This window comes from Eublepharis macularius, chromosome 9, assembly GCF_028583425.1.
Source record: "Eublepharis macularius isolate TG4126 chromosome 9, MPM_Emac_v1.0, whole genome shotgun sequence".
Lineage (NCBI taxonomy): Eukaryota > Metazoa > Chordata > Lepidosauria > Squamata > Eublepharidae > Eublepharis > Eublepharis macularius.
In genome coordinates, this window is record NC_072798.1 from 105215888 (window position 1) to 105237749 (window position 21862).

The 21862-nt window shown below is 45.8% G+C and overlaps 1 protein-coding gene across 4 annotated transcripts in view; it reads left to right on the plus strand.

The window, feature by feature from the left end:
* Positions 1-21862, plus strand: part of LOC129335915 (phytanoyl-CoA dioxygenase, peroxisomal-like) — a 55301-nt gene that overhangs the window by 6961 nt on the left and 26478 nt on the right. The window contains exons 1-2 of one of the 4 annotated variants that reach the window (XM_054988788.1): positions 12667-12754; positions 15323-15367. The exons of 1 other annotated variant lie outside the window; for it this stretch is intronic. In XM_054988788.1, coding sequence (XP_054844763.1) covers positions 15330-15367 — 38 coding nt within the window. In that variant the 5' untranslated portion in view covers positions 12667-12754; positions 15323-15329. Of the gene's footprint in view, positions 1-12511; positions 12755-15322; positions 15368-21862 lie in introns of those variants that run through there. 2 more of the 4 variants (XM_054988789.1, XM_054988787.1) reach the window with 2 other exon arrangements.

Sequence of the window (21862 nt, forward strand, 5' to 3'; positions counted from 1 at the left end):
GGAGGGGAGCGGGATTACTTCTGAATAGTATGATTAGTCAGGCTGTATCAGGGGCAAAGCTACAATCTTTAATATTCCAGCAGGGAAAATTAAAGGCAAGTGTAACGGGGGTTCTATGAGGCTTAGGACTTTCACGCAATTGTAAGTTAAGAAAAACTTTTAACAATGAATACAATACAGCTATTTTTTTCTTTAACTAAACTCATAAGTGCAACCATTCAGAAACTTTCAGCCAACAATGTCTTTGAAAAGGTAAACAGTTCAACTTGTCAGATCCCATCGAGTGAGAGAGTCTTTCCAATTTGAAGCTAAAGGAACCCATGTTTCTGCCCCCTTCTTGGGGAATTAACAGCCCTGCAAGAACAATACAAACCCAGTAACACTGACCAAACACAATACACAACACGACTTTTAGCCATATTGTTCACATACAACATTTCTGATTATTTTATTCAAGGTGATAAGAGTACATCAATTATTATTATGCTCCACAGCAACAGCAACAGCTAAACCAATCACCCCATAGGGGTTATGCAAGCTTAACGTGTGAATTAATACCATGGAAATGGGTGTAACACGGTTCTTTTTTTAAAAAAAATATTTTTATTTTTATTGTGGGAAAGTTAGAAGAATGAACAAGAGAAAGAATGTGAAATATAACAAGAAGACAACTACAAAGGCCCGAGAATGGCCTACAAATCAATCTACAAAGTAAAAACAGTAAGAAACATAACAGGTATATTATTAATCCGTTACAGTTTCTTGCCTACAACACTGCTCTCTTTATTATCAATCAGCTTGCCGGCTCATTAATATCTTTTTCAGTGTCTCTTCTGCTTGATATCTCAGAACCTTATTCTTAAAAATCAAAGCCACAAATCATTTTTCATTGCCTCTCTCAGATAGTCCATAAAGGGCTTCCAACTTGCCATGAATATAGAGTGTTTTATCTCCAATTAACACTGTAAGCTTGACCATCTCAACTAATCTTTCCAGTCCAATCTCCATGAACTACCATTTTGAGTATATAAGAGCCATGCCTCTGTTACTATATCTAAAATAAAAATACCGTGCTCTTTTTCCAATTTATTGTCCATAATATCCAACAAATAGAACTCTGGTTCTATTAACCTTTAAGATTATCTGCATTAACCTATGTGCTTGTAACCATTTTTTTTTTGCATTGTTGCAAGTCCACCAAAGATGTTCCTTCCTGTTGTTCACATCTCCAACATTTATTTGAGACACCCATGGCCATTTTTGCAATACCACCAGTACATTGTTTTGTAAAAATTCTCCTGAGTGGGACACAAAGTAAATTTGAGGCCCTTAACTGACATCTTGATCCATCTGTATATTATACCCAAAACTCTATGCCCACTTTGTTTGACAGATTCTTCCTCTGTATCAAATTTCAACAACAGTTTATACATTTTCTTTATTATATGATTTCCATTTCTTTTTCAAAATCTGCCATCTCTTGCTGAAATCCCCATTCTTTTTTGTCCAATTTAAACCTTTCTAACAATTGTGCATAAAAGAACCACTGACATTTGTAACCCTCAGCTAATAATTCAATTTACACGCCTCTTCCAAAAACACTACTAAGTTGACCAGTCCTGTTTAGTTATCATTTCCTTTCTTTAGATGGCTTCTTGTGGTGAAATCCACAATGAGCCTTCGGGGACAATTTCGGTTTGATACTTATTCCATATTCTCAGGTGTAACCTTATTCTATTGAATTCAATAAAGAATGAAAAAACAGGTAAAAAACATGTTCCTGAGGGGGGGGGGTGCTCTAAAATGCCCAGCCTTCTCGGAGATGGGGGGGCCCTCAGGAAGAGATTTTTGGTAAACTGCCCCTACGAGGTAGGCCGAGGTGCGGGGGTCGCATTGTTGCGCTTTTGGACTGCATGTGACATGTCTACGAATTTGTCTCAATGAGGGGGACCACATGGTACAGCTATCGGGGCGATCTGAGCTGTTTTGGTGATTTTTGGTAAACCATCTCTACTAGGTAGACCAGGGTGCAGAGTCGGTGTGTTTCATTTTGGACAGCATGTGACACATCTATAGATTTGTCTCAATGGCATGGTACTGTTTATGGGGTGATTGCGGCAATTTTGGGAATTTAGGGTAACTCTCCCCCGCCAGGTAGGCCCGGTTTGTGGCGTCACTCCGTTTCTTTTTGGTGGGCCATGTGACACCACTGCGAATGCACCCCAATGAGGGGAACGCCGTGAACCCCTCCCCCGCTATGCAGGATGTATCTAGTCTAATTTAAATGAGCCAATGAGGGGTGTGTGGTGTGGCAGGGGATTCTCTTTAAAAATGGGGTCAGAGGGAATCTGCTGCAGGTGTTGTTGAGGGGCAAGCTGTGCCACTGAGGAGGAGGTGCAAATTTACAAAGAAATGAACCCTGCGGAGCTAGAAGGGATTGGGGCTGTGGAAGAAATGAAACCTGTAGAGCTGAAGGGGTTCGTGGTCGTGGAAGAAATGCAGGCTCCTTGCAAAGTGCCCTGCAAAGGAGATGTAAAATGTGGGAAGAAACTAGATCCTAAATTTGACAGACCAGAGTGTGTTCAATTTTTAGTACAGGGGGTAAGTACCGAAGGAAAGCGGGGAAGGGAAAGAATCACGGAGTAGAAAAACAGGCCTTTCTTTTTCTCTTGTAGCTGGATGAGCATGAAGTGGCTTGGCGGGTGTTTACAGAAATAGTCGAAGTGGCTCACAAAGAAGTGTACCCAGAGTGTTGTGATTACTGTGGGGAAATAGCGTTTTGGCAGAAATACAGTTGCTTGAGAGGTGATGATGACGGTGATGAAGAGGCAGAGGAGATGGAAAGTGTGATGGATGCTGCAGCAGAGGGTCAGGAAGCAGAGCCTACGAAAGTACAGGGGCCCCCACGCATTCAGGGTTTATACCGGGATGTAAGTTTTTCTTTAAAAAGGGGGGAGCGGGTGTCTAGAGGTGAAATAGAAAACTTATACGCGTGTCTTTTTTCTGACAGTTAGGGAAGGATGAGTGGGCCGTGGCCACCCCTGAGAAGGTGGAAACGGATTGTAGCATGTACAGCGCGAGCCTACCAGCTGTTCAAGCTCTGGATGCTGAGGAACAGGGAGAATTCGCAGACCCATCCCGGCCTGATGCGGAACACAAGACCACTGGAGATTCAAGGATCAAAGCGGAGCCTGAGACCCTGGGAGGAGTAAAAGAACCACTTCCATCTCGAGCACAAACACCGGAACATCCCGACAAGGGGGAAGAAGAGAGGCGCCCCTGTGTGCAGGCTTTATTCCCCGATGTAAGTGTGGCAAAAAGGCTTCCTGAAAGAATGTAGGGTGGCTAGAGAAACAATTCTAAAAATGTTTTTCTTTTAACACAGGTGTGGGACAGGCCTGTCGATTATAACCTTCTGGCTAGACATGTTTGTGAAAAGTTAAGCCCCGGCTGTTGCTATCGCTGTGGTTTGGTTGTCCTGTTCCAAAAGGATAGCTGCAGAGACTATACCCCCTCTATAGATGTGACAGGGTTATCCGTGATGGAGGTCAAGGGGGCAGACCTGTGCAAATTTCTGGAACTGAAACTGGCAGAACATGCTGAAAAGCAGATCAGACATGGAGACAAGGAGACTCAGGGAGAACATGAAGAACCAGAGGGTGTTTCCCCCAAGAATTATACAGAGCTCTGAAGATTATTGTTACTCAAAACCCACGGTAAAAAGAGGAGGCCTAACCTCTATTGCTGTAGTGGTTCCTGCCGTGGTTCTGATTATACAGGCGACTCAGGCAGACCACACTAGCCGGATTGCGATCTTAAATGTTGCAACTTTTCTGATGAAAGGACAGTAACAGAAATGGACAATGGCTATTTTGAGCCTTTAGGAGCCACGGAAGGCGGTGTTCTTATGAAATTGGCCCAGGGGAGAGAAGATGACCTGGAGGTGCAGGCGGGCAGAGTTGCACACAAGAATCTGATTGGAGAAGAAAATTGAACAGGGACTCATCTGTCTAATAAAAATACTTTCATTAAGTTTTGCTGTTTCGTGGTTAATTAATGATCCATTAAACTACATTTTGAACAACCTATACTTATGAGTAAAGCTGTGTTAGACTATGTTAGATACCAAAGCACTGCCCATACACACATTTTCTCTATAAAGTGAAGTTTCTCACTGTACTGCAAATGTGTATCCCACATAAAAAACTAAAAGCATATATAGTGTAGCATTTTGTAAATTGTAACTAATTTAGCAACATCTGTATCTAGCTGTTGTATGCATCTGCATTCTCGAGAGTAGATTTATTTTCCTGTACTAGTATGCAGACTCAGTTGGCCTGTTTAAGTAAAGATTAGCAGTTTTAAAGTTATTTTGATTAAAAGAATCGTTTAAAATACCGTAACATACACGGTCTTGGCCGCTCAAATCTACAGGACCACCTCTCTCCATATCATCTGCCTTTGCTCATCTGAACAGGGCCTTCTGCAGGTGCCACCCTGTAAACGGGCAAAATCAACAACGGCCCATACATGTTGTCTGTGGCGACTATAAATAATGTAAATAAATAAAATAAATAATCCTTAATAGGGAGAGGCCTGTCACTGAAGCCCGGGCTAAATGAAAATGAAGTCTTACAACTTAAAAAGACGTGCAAACAACTGCATCATATACGACATCACATGTAAATATCAGCTGGCTCTGGCTTTAGAAAAGATAGATGAGTTGAAGTACAGCTCTGTTACCTGCACACCTCAGATCATGCAAGCAAAAATCAACGCACAACAGCTTAGTGATGTAACTCATACTGCCCACTGTTTGAAAGCATGAAAATCATAATATAGTTATAACGGATATCTTGTACTAACAATTTTAATGTAATGGTCTTTTATTCTTTTTTGCAGGAGAATCTCCTTGTCAAAAACCATGTGCGGGTATCACTTTTCTAATTTCACAATCATTCTATGCTATAATGACTTTAATATCACCATATGGGAAACCATTCCAGTTCCTGATCATTTCACTAAACTGACCAGATCTGTTTTCTGATTTTCCCACAAGTCCTCAGCATGTCAGAGAGGGGACAACATCTCACTAGCATCCGAGGTTTTTGTTTTTTGGTAGGGGATGATTTTTGATTGGGGGGGCACAGTATCATACAAGACCAGAGGTGCAGCCCATATAGGGGTGTTTATCACTATAGTGAAAACTAGCTCTTTGTAATTTATTTATGTAGGGATCTATTCAGAGAAGGGTGACTTGTGCGTGAGTACTAACTACACTAATGTCACCAGCCAGCAATTAAAAGATGTGCGTGATAACAGAATCAGCCCCCTTTGGGACAGGTAGGAGATGCAAACAGGATCAACTGAATAATTCTGCACAAATTATTCTATCCCCTGTGCTAAACAATGCACAAGATGCTCTAAATGGATTATTAAAGCAGTGCAGACAACGTTATGTAGATCTGGCTATGAAGATTATTAGAAATAAATTCACACATCATAACTCCTTATTGAATTACTGTGGCATATGTGCTGCAGTCTTAGAGATCAGGATGTAGCCTGAGTTTGATATAAAACAAATACAGCAGTTTTTTAAAAGTGTATTCATCCTCTCTGTCTTACCATCACAGAGACCACCGGGTATGTCTCCAAAAAGATAAGAAGGAGACTGTGTAGAATGTAGCCTGTGTTTGTATAAATAAAGTTGCTTTTCAATCAGTTTCAATGTGTTTGTTCCCTTTGTCTTACCATCAGAACATTGTCTGCCTACAGATGATAAAGAATTTAAGGCTTCTCCAAAGATTCACAGTCTAATGGTATCTGCAGATTCCTGAGAAGGGCCTAGATTGCCCCGATAAAGTAAATAGAAGTGTTATTTTTCCCACCGCTGTCCAGCTTTCCAGTCCCAGAACCCTTTGGAATTTGTGTGAAAGTAATTATAACAAGTATTTATTGGGGGGTGTCTTGTAAAGATCATTTTTACCACTGTTTTACAGATGCCCACCCCAGAGCCTTGTGGAATCTGAGTAAAAGTGATTACGACTAGTATTTATTGTTGTGTCTTGTAAGAGCGTTCTTTTGAATTGAACTTCTCATGCTATTACAGGACCATGTTATAAAATCACTTGTGTAAAAGAAATTAAAAAGTAAAAAGGATTGCAAATCTTACAAACTATTACATTTTTCAATAATACTTCTCAGCTGAACAGTGAACCTTTAGTATGACCTGTCTCTTTCCCCTTAAATTTGGAATGTTTTGTAGAGCGCACCGGGCCCGTCTCAGGAATCTGCAGATACCATTAGACTGTGAATCTTTGGAGAAGCCTTAAATTCTTTATCATCTGTAGGCAGACAATGTTCTGATGGTAAGACAAAGGGAACAAACACATTGAAACTGATTGAAAAGCAACTTTATTTATACAAACACAGGCTACATTCTACACAGTCTCCTTCTTATCTTTTTGGAGACATACCCAGTGGTCTCTGTGATGGTAAGACAGAGAGGATGAATACACTTTTAAAAAACTGCTGTATTTGTTTTATATCAAACTCAGGCTACATCCTGATCTCTAAGACTGCAGCACATATGCCACAGTAATTCAATAAGGAGTTATGATGTGTGAATTTATTTCTAATAATCTTCATAGCCAGATCTACATAACGTTGTCTGCACTGCTTTAATAATCCATTTAGAGCATCTTGTGCATTGTTTAGCACAGGGGATAGAATAATTTGTGCAGAATTATTCAGTTGATCCTGTTTGCATCTCCTACCTGTCCCAAAGGGGGCTGATTCTGTTATCACGCACATCTTTTAATTGCTGGCTGGTGACATTAGTGTAGTTAGTACTCACGCACAAGTCACCCTTCTCTGAATAGATCCCTACATAAATAAATTACAAAGAGCTAGTTTTCACTATAGTGATAAACACCCCTATATGGGCTGCACCTCTGGTCTTGTATGATACTGTGCCCCCCCAATCAAAAATCATCCCCTACCAAAAAACAAAAACCTCGGATGCTAGTGAGATGTTGTCCCCTCTCTGACATGCTGAGGACTTGTGGGAAAATCAGAAAACAGATCTGGTCAGTTTAGTGAAATGATCAGGAACTGGAATGGTTTCCCATATGGTGATATTAAAGTTATTATAGCATAGAATGATTGTGAAATTAGAAAAGTGATACCCGCACATGGTTTTTGACAAGGAGATTCTCCTGCAAAAAAGAATAAAAGACCATTACATTAAAATTGTTAGTACAAGATACCCGTTATAACTATATTATGATTTTCATGCTTTCAAACAGTGGGCAGTATGAGTTACATCACTAAGCTGTTGTGCGTTGATTTTTGCTTGCATGATCTGAGGTGTGCAGGTAACAGAGCTGTACTTCAACTCATCTATCTTTTCTAAAGCCAGAGCCAGCTGATATTTACATGTGATGTCGTATATGATGCAGTTGTTTGCACGTCTTTTTAAGTTGTAAGACTTCATTTTCATTTAGCCCGGGCTTCAGTGACAGGCCTCTCCCTATTAAGGATTATTTATTTTATTTATTTACATTATTTATAGTCGCCACAGACAACATGTATGGGCCGTTGTTGATTTTGCCCGTTTACAGGGTGGCACCTGCAGAAGGCCCTGTTCAGATGAGCAAAGGCAGATGATATGGAGAGAGGTGGTCCTGTAGATTTGAGCGGCCAAGACCGTGTATGTTACGGTATTTTAAACGATTCTTTTAATCAAAATAACTTTAAAACTGCTAATCTTTACTTAAACAGGCCAACTGAGTCTGCATACTAGTACAGGAAAATAAATCTACTCTCGAGAATGCAGATGCATACAACAGCTAGATACAGATGTTGCTAAATTAGTTACAATTTACAAAATGCTACACTATATATGCTTTTAGTTTTTTATGTGGGATACACATTTGCAGTACAGTGAGAAACTTCACTTTATAGAGAAAATGTGTGTATGGGCAGTGCTTTGGTATCTAACATAGTCTAACACAGCTTTACTCATAAGTATAGGTTGTTCAAAATGTAGTTTAATGGATCATTAATTAACCACGAAACAGCAAAACTTAATGAAAGTATTTTTATTAGACAGATGAGTCCCTGTTCAATTTTCTTCTCCAATCAGATTCTTGTGTGCAACTCTGCCCGCCTGCACCTCCAGGTCATCTTCTCTCCCCTGGGCCAATTTCATAAGAACACCGCCTTCCGTGGCTCCTAAAGGCTCAAAATAGCCATTGTCCATTTCTGTTACTGTCCTTTCATCAGAAAAGTTGCAACATTTAAGATCGCAATCCGGCTAGTGTGGTCTGCCTGAGTCGCCTGTATAATCAGAACCACGGCAGGAACCACTACAGCAATAGAGGTTAGGCCTCCTCTTTTTACCGTGGGTTTTGAGTAACAATAATCTTCAGAGCTCTGTATAATTCTTGGGGGAAACACCCTCTGGTTCTTCATGTTCTCCCTGAGTCTCCTTGTCTCCATGTCTGATCTGCTTTTCAGCATGTTCTGCCAGTTTCAGTTCCAGAAATTTGCACAGGTCTGCCCCCTTGACCTCCATCACGGATAACCCTGTCACATCTATAGAGGGGGTATAGTCTCTGCAGCTATCCTTTTGGAACAGGACAACCAAACCACAGCGATAGCAACAGCCGGGGCTTAACTTTTCACAAACATGGCTAGCCAGAAGGTTATAATCGACAGGCCTGTCCCACACCTGTGTTAAAAGAAAAACATTTTTAGAATTGTTTCTCTAGCCACCCTACATTCTTTCAGGAAGCCTTTTTGCCACACTTACATCGGGGAATAAAGCCTGCACACAGGGGCGCCTCTCTTCTTCCCCCTTGTCGGGATGTTCCGGTGTTTGTGCTCGAGATGGAAGTGGTTCTTTTACTCCTCCCAGGGTCTCAGGCTCCGCTTTGATCCTTGAATCTCCAGTGGTCTTGTGTTCCGCATCAGGCCGGGATGGGTCTGCGAATTCTCCCTGTTCCTCAGCATCCAGAGCTTGAACAGCTGGTAGGCTCGCGCTGTACATGCTACAATCCGTTTCCACCTTCTCAGGGGTGGCCACGGCCCACTCATCCTTCCCTAACTGTCAGAAAAAAGACACGCGTATAAGTTTTCTATTTCACCTCTAGACACCCGCTCCCCCCTTTTTAAAGAAAAACTTACATCCCGGTATAAACCCTGAATGCGTGGGGGCCCCTGTACTTTCGTAGGCTCTGCTTCCTGACCCTCTGCTGCAGCATCCATCACACTTTCCATCTCCTCTGCCTCTTCATCACCGTCATCATCACCTCTCAAGCAACTGTATTTCTGCCAAAACGCTATTTCCCCACAGTAATCACAACACTCTGGGTACACTTCTTTGTGAGCCACTTCGACTATTTCTGTAAACACCCGCCAAGCCACTTCATGCTCATCCAGCTACAAGAGAAAAAGAAAGGCCTGTTTTTCTACTCCGTGATTCTTTCCCTTCCCCGCTTTCCTTCGGTACTTACCCCCTGTACTAAAAATTGAACACACTCTGGTCTGTCAAATTTAGGATCTAGTTTCTTCCCACATTTTACATCTCCTTTGCAGGGCACTTTGCAAGGAGCCTGCATTTCTTCCACAACCACGAACCCCTTCAGCTCTACAGGTTTCATTTCTTCCACAGCCCCAATCCCTTCTAGCTCCGCAGGGTTCATTTCTTTGTAAATTTGCACCTCCTCCTCAGTGGCACAGCTTGCCCCTCAACAACACCTGCAGCAGATTCCCTCTGACCCCATTTTTAAAGAGAATCCCCTGCCACACCACACACCCCTCATTGGCTCATTTAAATTAGACTAGATACATCCTGCATAGCGGGGGAGGGGTTCACGGCGTTCCCCTCATTGGGGTGCATTCGCAGTGGTGTCACATGGCCCACCAAAAAGAAACGGAGTGACGCCACAAACCGGGCCTACCTGGCGGGGGAGAGTTACCCTAAATTCCCAAAATTGCCGCAATCACCCCATAAACAGTACCATGCCATTGAGACAAATCTATAGATGTGTCACATGCTGTCCAAAATGAAACACACCGACTCTGCACCCTGGTCTACCTAGTAGAGATGGTTTACCAAAAATCACCAAAACAGCTCAGATCGCCCCGATAGCTGTACCATGTGGTCCCCCTCATTGAGACAAATTCGTAGACATGTCACATGCAGTCCAAAAGCGCAACAATGCGACCCCCGCACCTCGGCCTACCTCGTAGGGGCAGTTTACCAAAAATCTCTTCCTGAGGGCCCCCCCATCTCCGAGAAGGCTGGGCATTTTAGAGCACCCCCCCCCTCAGGAACATGTTTTTTACCTGTTTTTTCATTCTTTATTGAATTCAATAGAATAAGGTTACACCTGAGAATATGGAATAAGTATCAAACCGAAATTGTCCCCGAAGGCTCATTGTGGATTTCACCACAAGAAGCCATCTAAAGAAAGGAAATGATAACTAAACAGGACTGGTCAACTTAGTAGTGTTTTTGGAAGAGGCGTGTAAATTGAATTATTAGCTGAGGGTTACAAATGTCAGTGGTTCTTTTATGCACAATTGTTAGAAAGGTTTAAATTGGACAAAAAAGAATGGGGATTTCAGCAAGAGATGGCAGATTTTGAAAAAGAAATGGAAATCATATAATAAAGAAAATGTATAAACTGTTGTTGAAATTTGATACAGAGGAAGAATCTGTCAAACAAAGTGGGCATAGAGTTTTGGGTATAATATACAGATGGATCAAGATGTCAGTTAAGGGCCTCAAATTTACTTTGTGTCCCACTCAGGAGAATTTTTACAAAACAATGTACTGGTGGTATTGCAAAAATGGCCATGGGTGTCTCAAATAAATGTTGGAGATGTGAACAACAGGAAGGAACATCTTTGGTGGACTTGCAACAATGCAAAAAAAAAAATGGTTACAAGCACATAGGTTAATGCAGATAATCTTAAAGGTTAATAGAACCAGAGTTCTATTTGTTGGATATTATGGACAATAAATTGGAAAAAGAGCACGGTATTTTTATTTTAGATATAGTAACAGAGGCATGGCTCTTATATACTCAAAATGGTAGTTCATGGAGATTGGACTGGAAAGATTAGTTGAGATGGTCAAGCTTACAGTGTTAATTGGAGATAAAACACTCTATATTCATGGCAAGTTGGAAGCCCTTTATGGACTATCTGAGAGAGGCAATGAAAAATGATTTGTGGCTTTGATTTTTAAGAATAAGGTTCTGAGATATCAAGCAGAAGAGACACTGAAAAAGATATTAATGAGCCGGCAAGCTGATTGATAATAAAGAGAGCAGTGTTGTAGGCAAGAAACTGTAACGGATTAATAATATACCTGTTATGTTTCTTACTGTTTTTACTTTGTAGATTGATTTGTAGGCCATTCTCGGGCCTTTGTAGTTGTCTTCTTGTTATATTTCACATTCTTTCTCTTGTTCATTCTTCTAACTTTCCCACAATAAAAATAAAAATATTTTTTTTAAAAAAAGAACCGTGTTACACCCATTTCCATGGTATTAATTCACACGTTAAGCTTGCATAACCCCTATGGGGTGATTGGTTTAGCTGTTGCTGTTGCTGTGGAGCATAATAATAATTGATGTACTCTTATCACCTTGAATAAAATAATCAGAAATGTTGTATGTGAACAATATGGCTAAAAGTCGTGTTGTGTATTGTGTTTGGTCAGTGTTACTGGGTTTGTATTGTTCTTGCAGGGCTGTTAATTCCCCAAGAAGGGGGCAGAAACATGGGTTCCTTTAGCTTCAAATTGGAAAGACTCTCTCACTCGATGGGATCTGACAAGTTGAACTGTTTACCTTTTCAAAGACATTGTTGGCTGAAAGTTTCTGAATGGTTGCACTTATGAGTTTAGTTAAAGAAAAAAATAGCTGTATTGTATTCATTGTTAAAAGTTTTTCTTAACTTACAATTGCGTGAAAGTCCTAAGCCTCATAGAACCCCCGTTACACTTGCCTTTAATTTTCCCTGCTGGAATATTAAAGATTGTAGCTTTGCCCCTGATACAGCCTGACTAATCATACTATTCAGAAGTAATCCCGCTCCCCTCCAGAAAGGATAGAGGGACAAACAGACCTAACTGGTTCCCCCCAAAAACTTATTTCAGCTGTCCCTACTCCCTCTCTTTGAGAGCTTCCCCCTTGCTTGAGGCAGCCTGGAATCAGAGAGGAGAATGTGGGACGGTGGACTGAAATGTTGATTGGGGCATTTCTGTGTACTGAATGATGGGGGGGGGGGAGAAGGACTACTTGCTCAGTGACTCCACAAAACTCTACAGCTAGCAATGTGGAGGTGGGGTGCTTCTGGCACCTGTGGGAACTTGGGGCTCTCTTAAGGACTGCTTTACACAGGGTGGGTGATAAGCACGAATTCCCCCCTTCCTTTCCTACACTGTGGTCTCGTTGGCTGAGGTTTGCCCCTCCTCTTTCCTTCCTCCAGCCGCGGGCTCCTAGCTCTAGTTTAAAACTCAGAAGGCAGCTGCGCTCTCTTACTTCTTTCTTTGTTTTCAAAGAGAGAAGAAAAACCTCCTTTTAAAAATTTGCACTGTATTTTTGCACGTTTTTATTTTTTAAAGGGAAGAAAAAAGAACCAGCGTTGAAATGGGTTCTCTGCCTCTTTCCAGGGTTTTTAAAGGCTGTTTGCATGCTGTAAAAAAGACGACGCTTGGGGTTAGAGATTCTCACTGGTAAGTGCTTAGAAGCAGCTTGTTTGGGGGAGGAAGAAAACGGCTCTCTCTCTCTCTCTCTCTCTCTGGTTTTAACCTGCCTTAGTTACCCGGAGAAAGGGTTCTAGGAGTTTTTTAAGCTGTGTTTTTAAAAAACCTCTAAAGACGACGCGGAGGGGAAGGGTAGCAAAAGTCTCCTTTTTTCATTCCCATAGCTGTCTCTGCTGCCGGGTCTTGAAAGGGGGAGAGAGGGAGCTGAGAGAACCTCCTCTCACGCACACAAGCTGCTTTTCCACACACACCCAATTGCTGTCAAAACAACAAAAGTTTTTCCATAGAACTCCTTTTCTCTCTCTCTCCATCATTGTTATTCCCCAAAAACTTACATACAAGCCCCTGTGAAACACAGTTGGCTTTTCCATAAAACAGTTTTTTGTTTTTCTCTACGCCTATTCAAAATCATAAGCACACGGTGAAACACAGGTTTCCCAAGTCAAAAAGCCCACTGCCCCTCAACACACTGCCTTCTGCACCAACCACTGGGGGTGGGGGGTGGTCATGGTGCATGAATAGAGGATGCATACAGTACCCCTTAGGACCTATAGGGAGCTTGGGTGCTAGATCTGGTCCCAGCTTTCTACCGTAGCACCCCCAAACTAAAAACCCATTTCTATGGGTCTGGGGGAGAAAAATGAGGGGTCACATGAACCAGCCAGGCTCTTCTAGGGAGCAGGGGGGCTGGTCTGCCCCCCAATTTTCTACCCTAGCACCCCATAAACTCAAAACTCTTTCCTCTTGGTCCACAGGGGCAGGCGGGGCTCGTAGAGGGGTCACAGGGAGCTGCTAGGCCCTCCCGGTCACGTGGGGTACTGCTTCCGGGGTCTAGAGGTGGGACGTCTGCCCCAGAAAGGGGCGGGGCACCTGTCACTTTTTTGTTATGACATGAGGTACCCCCCTTATTCTTCTTGGACTGTTTACACTTTTCAAAGACATTGTTTGTTTGAAGTTTCTGCACAGTGCCGCTTACGAGTTTAGTGAAAGAAAAACACAGTTGTAGCGTGTTAACTGTTTAAAGGTTTTTTTAAATTTTCTTCCTGATTTAAGAACGTGTGAAAGTTTGCTTCCCTAGACCATTAGTGACATCTAGATGGGTAAATGGCGTGATGTGCTAAAAAGAGATGAGATACTGAGTCCGCAAACATTACAGAACACATCTTCTAAAGCAGGGGTTCCCAAGGTTTTCCGCACAGGTTTTCCGCACAGTCATTTAACAGTGTTTCAGAATCTATTCTTTTCCCCATGTTCTCCAGAGTGCCGCACATGAAATGGAGTCATGGGAGGCAGAAACATTTTTAGTCTGTCTTTTCCCTGTTTTTCCCTCTGTGTATATTCGGGCCAGGTGGGTTGGAATCCACTGCCCAGTCATCGCTGTAACGTATCACGTCCATGAAGAATCAAATACTCCCCCTCTGCTTCTCACTGCTCCCTTGTCCTTTCCCTTGTAGCTGATTGGTATGTCTGCTGGTAACCGCGACCACCCGCCAAGGCTCTCTGTACTCCTGTACCACCATCACTATCAGTAAAACAAATTGTGGACTCGTTCCTGGCTTTTTCCAAGCCAGGAATTAGTCCTAATGTTTGTGTTCATTCCTATGGGCTTTAAAAGCCAGGAAAGGTTGAAACTGCCCCTTCGTTTTCTGCCCCTCCCATCCTGACGCACAGCCCTTTATGATGCGAAGTGGCAGGGGATGGAATGAAGTACCAGCACTGTTAATCCTTTCCCAGTTTTGCTAAAAAAAAACCCGACTGAAAGTAGAACAAGCTTAAAAGGTACATGTCTTTATCCAGAATGCCGCCACAAATTGCCTCTTCAGTAGCCACAGATCAGTCTAATCTGCAAATTTGGTGAGGGGAGGGGCTCCAACATGGCAATCTTGCAATACCTGTGAAATTTGCATAAATACATATTGATGTCAGCTCCAGCCCCCACAAAATTCTGCTCCAGACACATGTAAATGCGTCAGCAGACACCAAATTGCCTAGAGGTTGTGCTGGGTCGAACAATGGGACCCAAAGCCATTTTGGCGCCAATTGATGTGAATGCTCTGTGCAGCCTGCCAAGTGTGCAGTGCAGATTAGGCCACAGTTTTCCTGGTGCCCAGCAAGTTTTTTGAGAAAGGTGGGGAATATGTGACACCTGCCTAGCATGTATACTGCTGCGCTGAGCAGATTTTGAAAAATAGTCCGTTGGCATCAGCTGACACCTCATTACAGGGGATCTTCATCTTGTGACCAAAGGAACACTGCACCCAGTTTTTCCTTGCTCATACACCTGCTGCAGCAGTCATTTTGTGTCTGCACCCATCATGGTGTGTCAGAATCACAAACATGACTGCAGGCTCCAAAGGGTCGCAAGTTAGGGGACCCCCTTTTTTTCTGTTGGATTTATAGTGCATTATCACTGCAACCTGACCAAAAGTGGATAATAACAAACTAAGTAAATAGATAAAACAGCAAGAGCATGCAACAAGATAAGACCATGAGTTTGTTAACTGTTAACCTAAGGTTATGAAATGGGTTTTTTCACAGAGAGACTATGGAGGCGTGCTCTGGGCCAGTGGTCAACAGAATGAGGTAAATTGAGCAAGGAATTTGAGTGGGGTGTGACACTTGAGGGGGACATGGAAGTCTGGATGGCTGTGGAATAGGCTGTGGGAGCAGGAAGGGAGAGAACAGAAGGATTTATGCCTGAAAATAGAAGAGGTGGCTGATATAGACTTCATGAAATTGTGATGAAACTGACCAGGCGAGAGGAAGGATAAAGATACAGGACGATCTGAAATGATGATAGCTAAACAAATCCCTGGAATATAAATTGAAATGTTAAGTGTTTGATTTCAGTCATGGTGATTCCAGTTGCAGACTACTCTCTCTATAAGAGACCATTATTCCACTCGTGGGCATGTCATTCCAGCCACAGAACAATTCTACAATTTTTAGAGAGTATCAGTTCATTAAAGGATGACTCATTTAGCTTCCAGAAAGCTTCCGCCACACCAGGGGCTTTCACTGCATTCATGGGACTGAAATTCCACTGCAAGACCACATCTTTCACACCCAGAGGCCGCTATTCCAGTCAGCGGCCTGTCATTCCAGTCCCAGAGCCCTTCTGGCACACCCAGGGGCTGTCATTCCAGTCTGGGGCCTCTCATTCCAGTCCCTGAGCCCTTCTGGCACACCCAGGGGCCGTCATTCCAGTCCCAGAGCCCTTCTGGCACACCCAGGGGCCGTCATTGCACTCAGGGGCCTCTCATTCCAGTCCCAGAGCCCTTCTGGCACACCCAGAGGCCGTCATTCCAGCATGTGGCCTGTCATTCCAGTCCCCGGGCCCTTCTGGCACACCCAGGGCCCGTCATTCCAGTCAGGAGCCTGTCATTCCAGTCCCCGAGCCCTTCTGGCACACGGAGGGGCCATCATTCCAGTCAGGGGCCTGTCATTCCAGTCCCAGAGCCCTTCTGGCACACCCAGGGGCTGTCATTCCAGTCTGGGGCCTCTCATTCCAGTCCCTGAGCCCTTCTGGCACACCCAGGGGCCGTCATTCGAGTCAGGGGCCTGTCATTCCAGTCCCAGAGCCCTTCTGGCACACCCAGGGGCCGTCATTCCAGTCTGGGGCCTGTCATTCCAGTCTCAGCACCCTTCTGGCACACGCAGGAGCCTTTATTCCAGTCAGGGGCTGTCATTCCAGTCTCAGCGCCCTTCTGGCACACCCAGGGGCCGTCATTCCAGTCTGGGGCCTCTCATTCCAGTCCCTGAGCCCTTCTGGCACACCCAGGGGCCGTCATTCCAGTCTGGGGCCTGTCATTCAAGTCTCAGCGCCCTTCTCGCACACGCAGGAGCCTTTATTCCAGTCAGGGGCTGTCATTCCAGTCTCAGCGCCCTTCTGGCACACCCAGGGGCCGTCATTCCAGTCTGGGGCCTCTCATTCCAGTCCCTGAGCCCTTCTGGCACACCCAGGGGCCGTCATTCGAGTCAGGGGCCTGTCATTCCAGTCCCAGAGCCCTTCTGACACACCCAGGGTCCGTCATTCCAGTCAGGGGCCTGTCATTCCAGTCCCCGAGCCCTTCTGACACACCCAGCGGCCATCATTCCAGTCTGGGGCATGTCATTCCAGTCCCAGAGCCCTTCTGACACACCCAGGGGCCGTCATTCCAGTCTGGGGCCTGTCATGCCAGTCCCCGAGCCCTCCTGGCACACCCAGGGGCCTGTCATTCCAGTCCCAGAGCCCTTCTGTCACACCCAGGGGCCGTCATTACACTCAGGGGCCTGTCATTCCAGTCCCAGAGCCCTTCTGACACACCCAGGGGCCGTCATTCCAGTCTGGGGCCTGTCATTCCAGTCCCTGAGCCCTTCTGGCACACCCAGGAGCCGTCATTCCAATCAGGGGCCTATCATTCCAATCACCGAGTTCTTCTGTCACACCGAGAGGCCGTCATTCCAGTCAGGGGCCTGTCAATCCAGTCTCAGAGCCCTTCTGGCACACCCAGGGGCTGTCATTCCAGTCAGGGGTCTGTCATTCCAGTCCCAGAGCCCTTCTGGCACACCCAGGGGTGGTCATTCCAGTCAATGACCTGTCATTCCAGTCCCTGAGCCCTTCTGGCACACCCAGGGGCCGTCATTCCAATCAGGGGACTATCATTCCAATCACCAAGCCCTTCTGTCACACCGAGAGGCTGTCATTCCAGTCAGGGGCCTATGATTCCAGTCCCTGAGCCCTTCTGGCACACCCAGGGGCCGTCATTGCACTCAGGGGCCTATCATTCCAGTTCCAGAGCCCTTCTGACACACCCAGGGGCCGTCATTCCAGTCTGGGGCCTGTCATTCCAGTCCCTGAGCCCTTCTGGTACACCCAGGAGCCGTCATTCCAATCAGGGGCCTATCATTCCAATCACCGAGTTCTTCTGTCACACCGAGAGGCCGTCATTCCAGTCAGGGGCCTGTCAATCCATTCTCAGAGCCCTTCTGGCACACCCAGGGGCCGTCATTCCAGTCAGGGGCGTGTCTTTCCAGTCCCAGAGCCCTTCTGGCACACCCAGGGGCGGTCATTCCAGTCAATGGCCTGTCATTCCAGTCCCTGAGCCCTTCTGGCACACCCAGGGGCCGTCATTCCAATCAGGGGCTTATCATTCCAATCACCGAGTTCTTCTGTCACACCAAGAGGCCGTCATTCCAGTCAGGGGCCTGTCAATCCAGTCTCAGAGCCCTTCTGGCACACCCAGGGGCCGTCTTTCCAGTCAGGGGCGTGTCTTTCCAGTCCCAGAGCCCTTCTGGCACACCCAGGGGCGGTCATTCCAGTCAGGGGCGTGTCTTTCCAGTCCCTGAGCCCTTCTGGCACACCCAGGGGCCGTCATTCCAATCAGGGGACTATCATTCCAATCACCGAGCCCTTCTGTCACACCGAAAGGCTGTCATTCCAGTCAGGGGACTGAAATTCCACTGCAAGACCACATCTTTCACACCCAGAGGCCGCTATTCCAGTCAGGGGCCTGTCTTTCCAGTCCCAGAGCCCCTCTGGCACACCCAGGGGCCGTCATTCCAGTCAGGGGACTGAAATTCCACTGCAAGACCACATCTTTCACACCGAGAGGCTGTCATTCCAGTCAGCGGCCTGTCATTCCAGTCCCTGAGCCCTTCTGTCACACCCAGGGGCTGTCAGTGCACTCAGGGTCCTGTCAATCCAGTCCCAGAACAGTATATCTGGGCCCAGAGACTTTGTCCCAGAACAGTCTATCTGGGCCCGAAGACTTTCCTTCAAAATCCATTCCGTGTTTTCGTTGCACCTCTTTTTTTGCTCTAATGTGTTTCAATGGAGCCTATGCAAGTCAATGGGCATTCCAGGTTCCCATTATTTCTAATGGGCATTCAAGCCTCTCCCATTATTTTCAAAGGGCAATCCTGCCATTGTTTTAGTACATCCCCTCTTCAAAGCAGCAATCCAGCTTCAAGAGTTCTGGAGACTTTGATGGCTTGCAGGATATAACGTGCTACTTTGGTGGATCCCAATAAAGGCCTCGTGCGGCTTTTTCTGTGGACCCACGTTGCTCCTGGAAGCCTTTGGGGGCTTTGAGGATGCCTCTCATCGGGTCCCGCTTCGGCAGGAAGGAAAAGACTCTGCGGAGGGTTCAAACCCCCCCCCCCGGCCATGTTGCGCGCGGGTAGCTGCGGGCACGGTCGGGGTTAACAAGCGCCTCAAGGGCCGTCTATGAATTGATTGGATTTATACTCCGCTCGTTCCAGGTCCCCCAGGCGAGGCGCTTTCGAGAGGAAGCGCTCCGACGAAGGGGCTCCCAAGGCCTCGTCCTGGGCCCTCTGCCCGGTGCGGCCTCCCCTGGCTCGGCGCCTCGGCTGGCGCGCTGCCCGCTCCCCCTCAGGGGCCCCGCGGCCCTCCCAGGCGCCCGCCCGGTTGCTCCCTTCGCGGCCCGCCTCGCCCTGCCGGGCTCCGAGGCTTCCCCGCCCTCCAGGGGCGAGGCCTGCGATGCGGTGGGATCCCCTTGGCGGGGCCCGCCTCGCCCACTCGGCTCCGCTCCCCTCAGCGCGGCCGACCCGTCTGCGCGCGGGAGCGACATGGAGGCGCCCACTAAGGCTGCGCCGGCTCGGCTGGCCGTCCTCCTGCGCCACCTCCGCCCGGCCGGGGCAGCGGCCTCCTTCGGCTCCCTCGTATCCTTCTCCGCGGCGGCCTCTCTTGCTTCTGCCGATCCGCGCGGCCCCTTTTCCCTCAAAGGATCCGGCGTCGCCTCAGCCTGCGGCCCCGGAGCCAAAGCGGAGCGCCCAAAGAAGAGCGCGGAGGGCGGGAGGGCTGCTCGAATGGCCGCGGCAGGAGGAGATTGGAGGGGCTTTACGCAGAGCGAAATGCCGCCGGGGGGCCGTTGCTGCCTAGTCAAGGGCTCACGGCGAAAACTCGTGTTTGGGTTGTCAAACATCTCAATCAACATGTCAGTCAGCAGTGACTTCCGGTTTGGGATTCATGGAGGTCTAACGCAGCTCCATTTGCGGAGCTGACCGGACTGCCGTTTTAACCGGCCGGAGGGGTGAAAATAACCCGCGGCCGACTGCTCTCAGGCGGGGAGCAGGCAAAGAACGCTCAAGACCCTAGGGTAAGCTAGATCTCGGATGAGGGGGGGCTCTACTCAAGGAGTCTCCCCCCCAATCCTTGAGGTCCCACCTTGCGACGGGTCGGCTATAATCTCTGCGGCAGTTCTGGGGCCAATTCGGCTGGCATAAGACCTACATACCCAAGCTTCGATCGGGGAGGGAAGTCGAGAGGAGAATTTAAGATCGAAACAGCGATTACAACCCGAGAAAGTTGAAGAGAAGGTAAAGATCGCTATCTCTTGAAACGGGACAGATTGATAAAAACAGAGAGGAAAGAAAGTAGATTTTTAAACTGCAACAGACTAGTGAAAAGGAGGTGAAGACTCGGCAGGAGTTGTATTTTAAAAGAGACTAAATTTAAAGAAGTTATTGCAAAAATCGGACTATTGTTTTGAATACCTGTGGTTTTGGAGCTGTGGGAAAAAGACACCATCGCGAGACCTGCTGTGGGAAGACGGGAGACAGGAAGTGCGTAACAACAATAGAGTGGCTGGAGGGAAGCGGCCCTTGCCGACGGACAGGAAGTAGGGAATCGCCATTTTTGAAAAGGGAAGGGTCGCGGCTTCAGCGGAAGAGGAAGTAGGCCATCTTGGATTACAATAACATAGAGAAACCATAGAGAAAAGACGCCCGACATTTTGGATACAAAAAATTAATTTTGGCAAAGATTGGGACATTTGAAAAAAAGGAAAACGTTTAAACATACGCCACGGAGCTAAGGAAGAGAGCAGATTCGTGGGAGCGAGCTAAAGCAAGCCCCACGATGTCGAAAAAAGAGTGGCAATCGGCAATAGAAAATTTGGACAAAAAGCTTATAGACATGATGAAAGAACTTAAGGACACGAAATTGGAGCTTATTAAAGAGGTCAAAGAAGTTACACAGACAGTAAAGTCGGAGCTGTCAGAAGTGAAAAAAGGCGTGGAAACGATTAGTAGTGAATTACAAGGAACGCAGCAGAGAGTTAAAACAGTAGAAGACGCGATGGAGAATTTCTAACGCAACAAACAGAGATGAGACTGGTGAAGGGGAGGATGTCAGTTGCAGAAACTAAACACATGGAGAAGCAGCTTCGTTTTCGTGGTCTGCCAGAAGTGGAAGGGAAGTCAGCGCAAGAACAGATGACTGAGGTGTTGGCTGATTACCTGGGGAAGGAGGAGGAGGAAATTGTGGCTATCCTAGATGTGGCGTACCGTGTGAACTCGAGAATTGCAACCCAGAGGAAACTACCAAGGGATGTGATTGTGCAGTTTACAACTAGAAACATGAAAGAGAGGATTGTGACAAAACAATTTCAAGATCCATTGGAGATTGATGGCAAGACGATTATCATAATGAAGGAACTGCCCAGATCAGTGTTACTGGACAGGAAAAAATATAGAGTGCTAATTCAAACTTTGAAGGACATGAATATCAGATACAGATGGGAGTTACCGGAAGGAGTGTCCTTTGAGTTTGGAGGGGCAAAAAAACGCATCAGATCTGAGCGGGAGATGGAGAGATTTATCAAGGACAATGAAAAAGACTTACCAACAAAACCATGAATATGGAGTGTAATGTATTATCTTGGAATGTAAATGGACTAAACTCACCGAATAAGAGGAAAAATATTTTTCATTGGCTACTAAAACAAAAATGTGATATTGTTTGTTTGCAGGAGACCCATATTAGAAAACAGGATGTAAAATATTTAAAATCTGGAAAATTGGGCAAAGAATTTGTAGCGGCCTCTAACAAGAAAAAAAGAGGAGTGGTGTTGTACATAAAAGAGGAGCTGCAGCCAAAATTTGTTATGAGAGATGTGGAAGCTAGATTTGTAGCGGTGGAATGTAATTGGAATTTAAAGAGAGTGTTGGTAGTCGGACTTTATGCACCTAACGGTGCAAAGGAAAGCTTCTTTGAGGATTTAAGGAAGCATTTAGACGATCTTGTATATGACCAGATAATTCTTGCTGGAGATTTTAATGGAGTGACAGATTTGG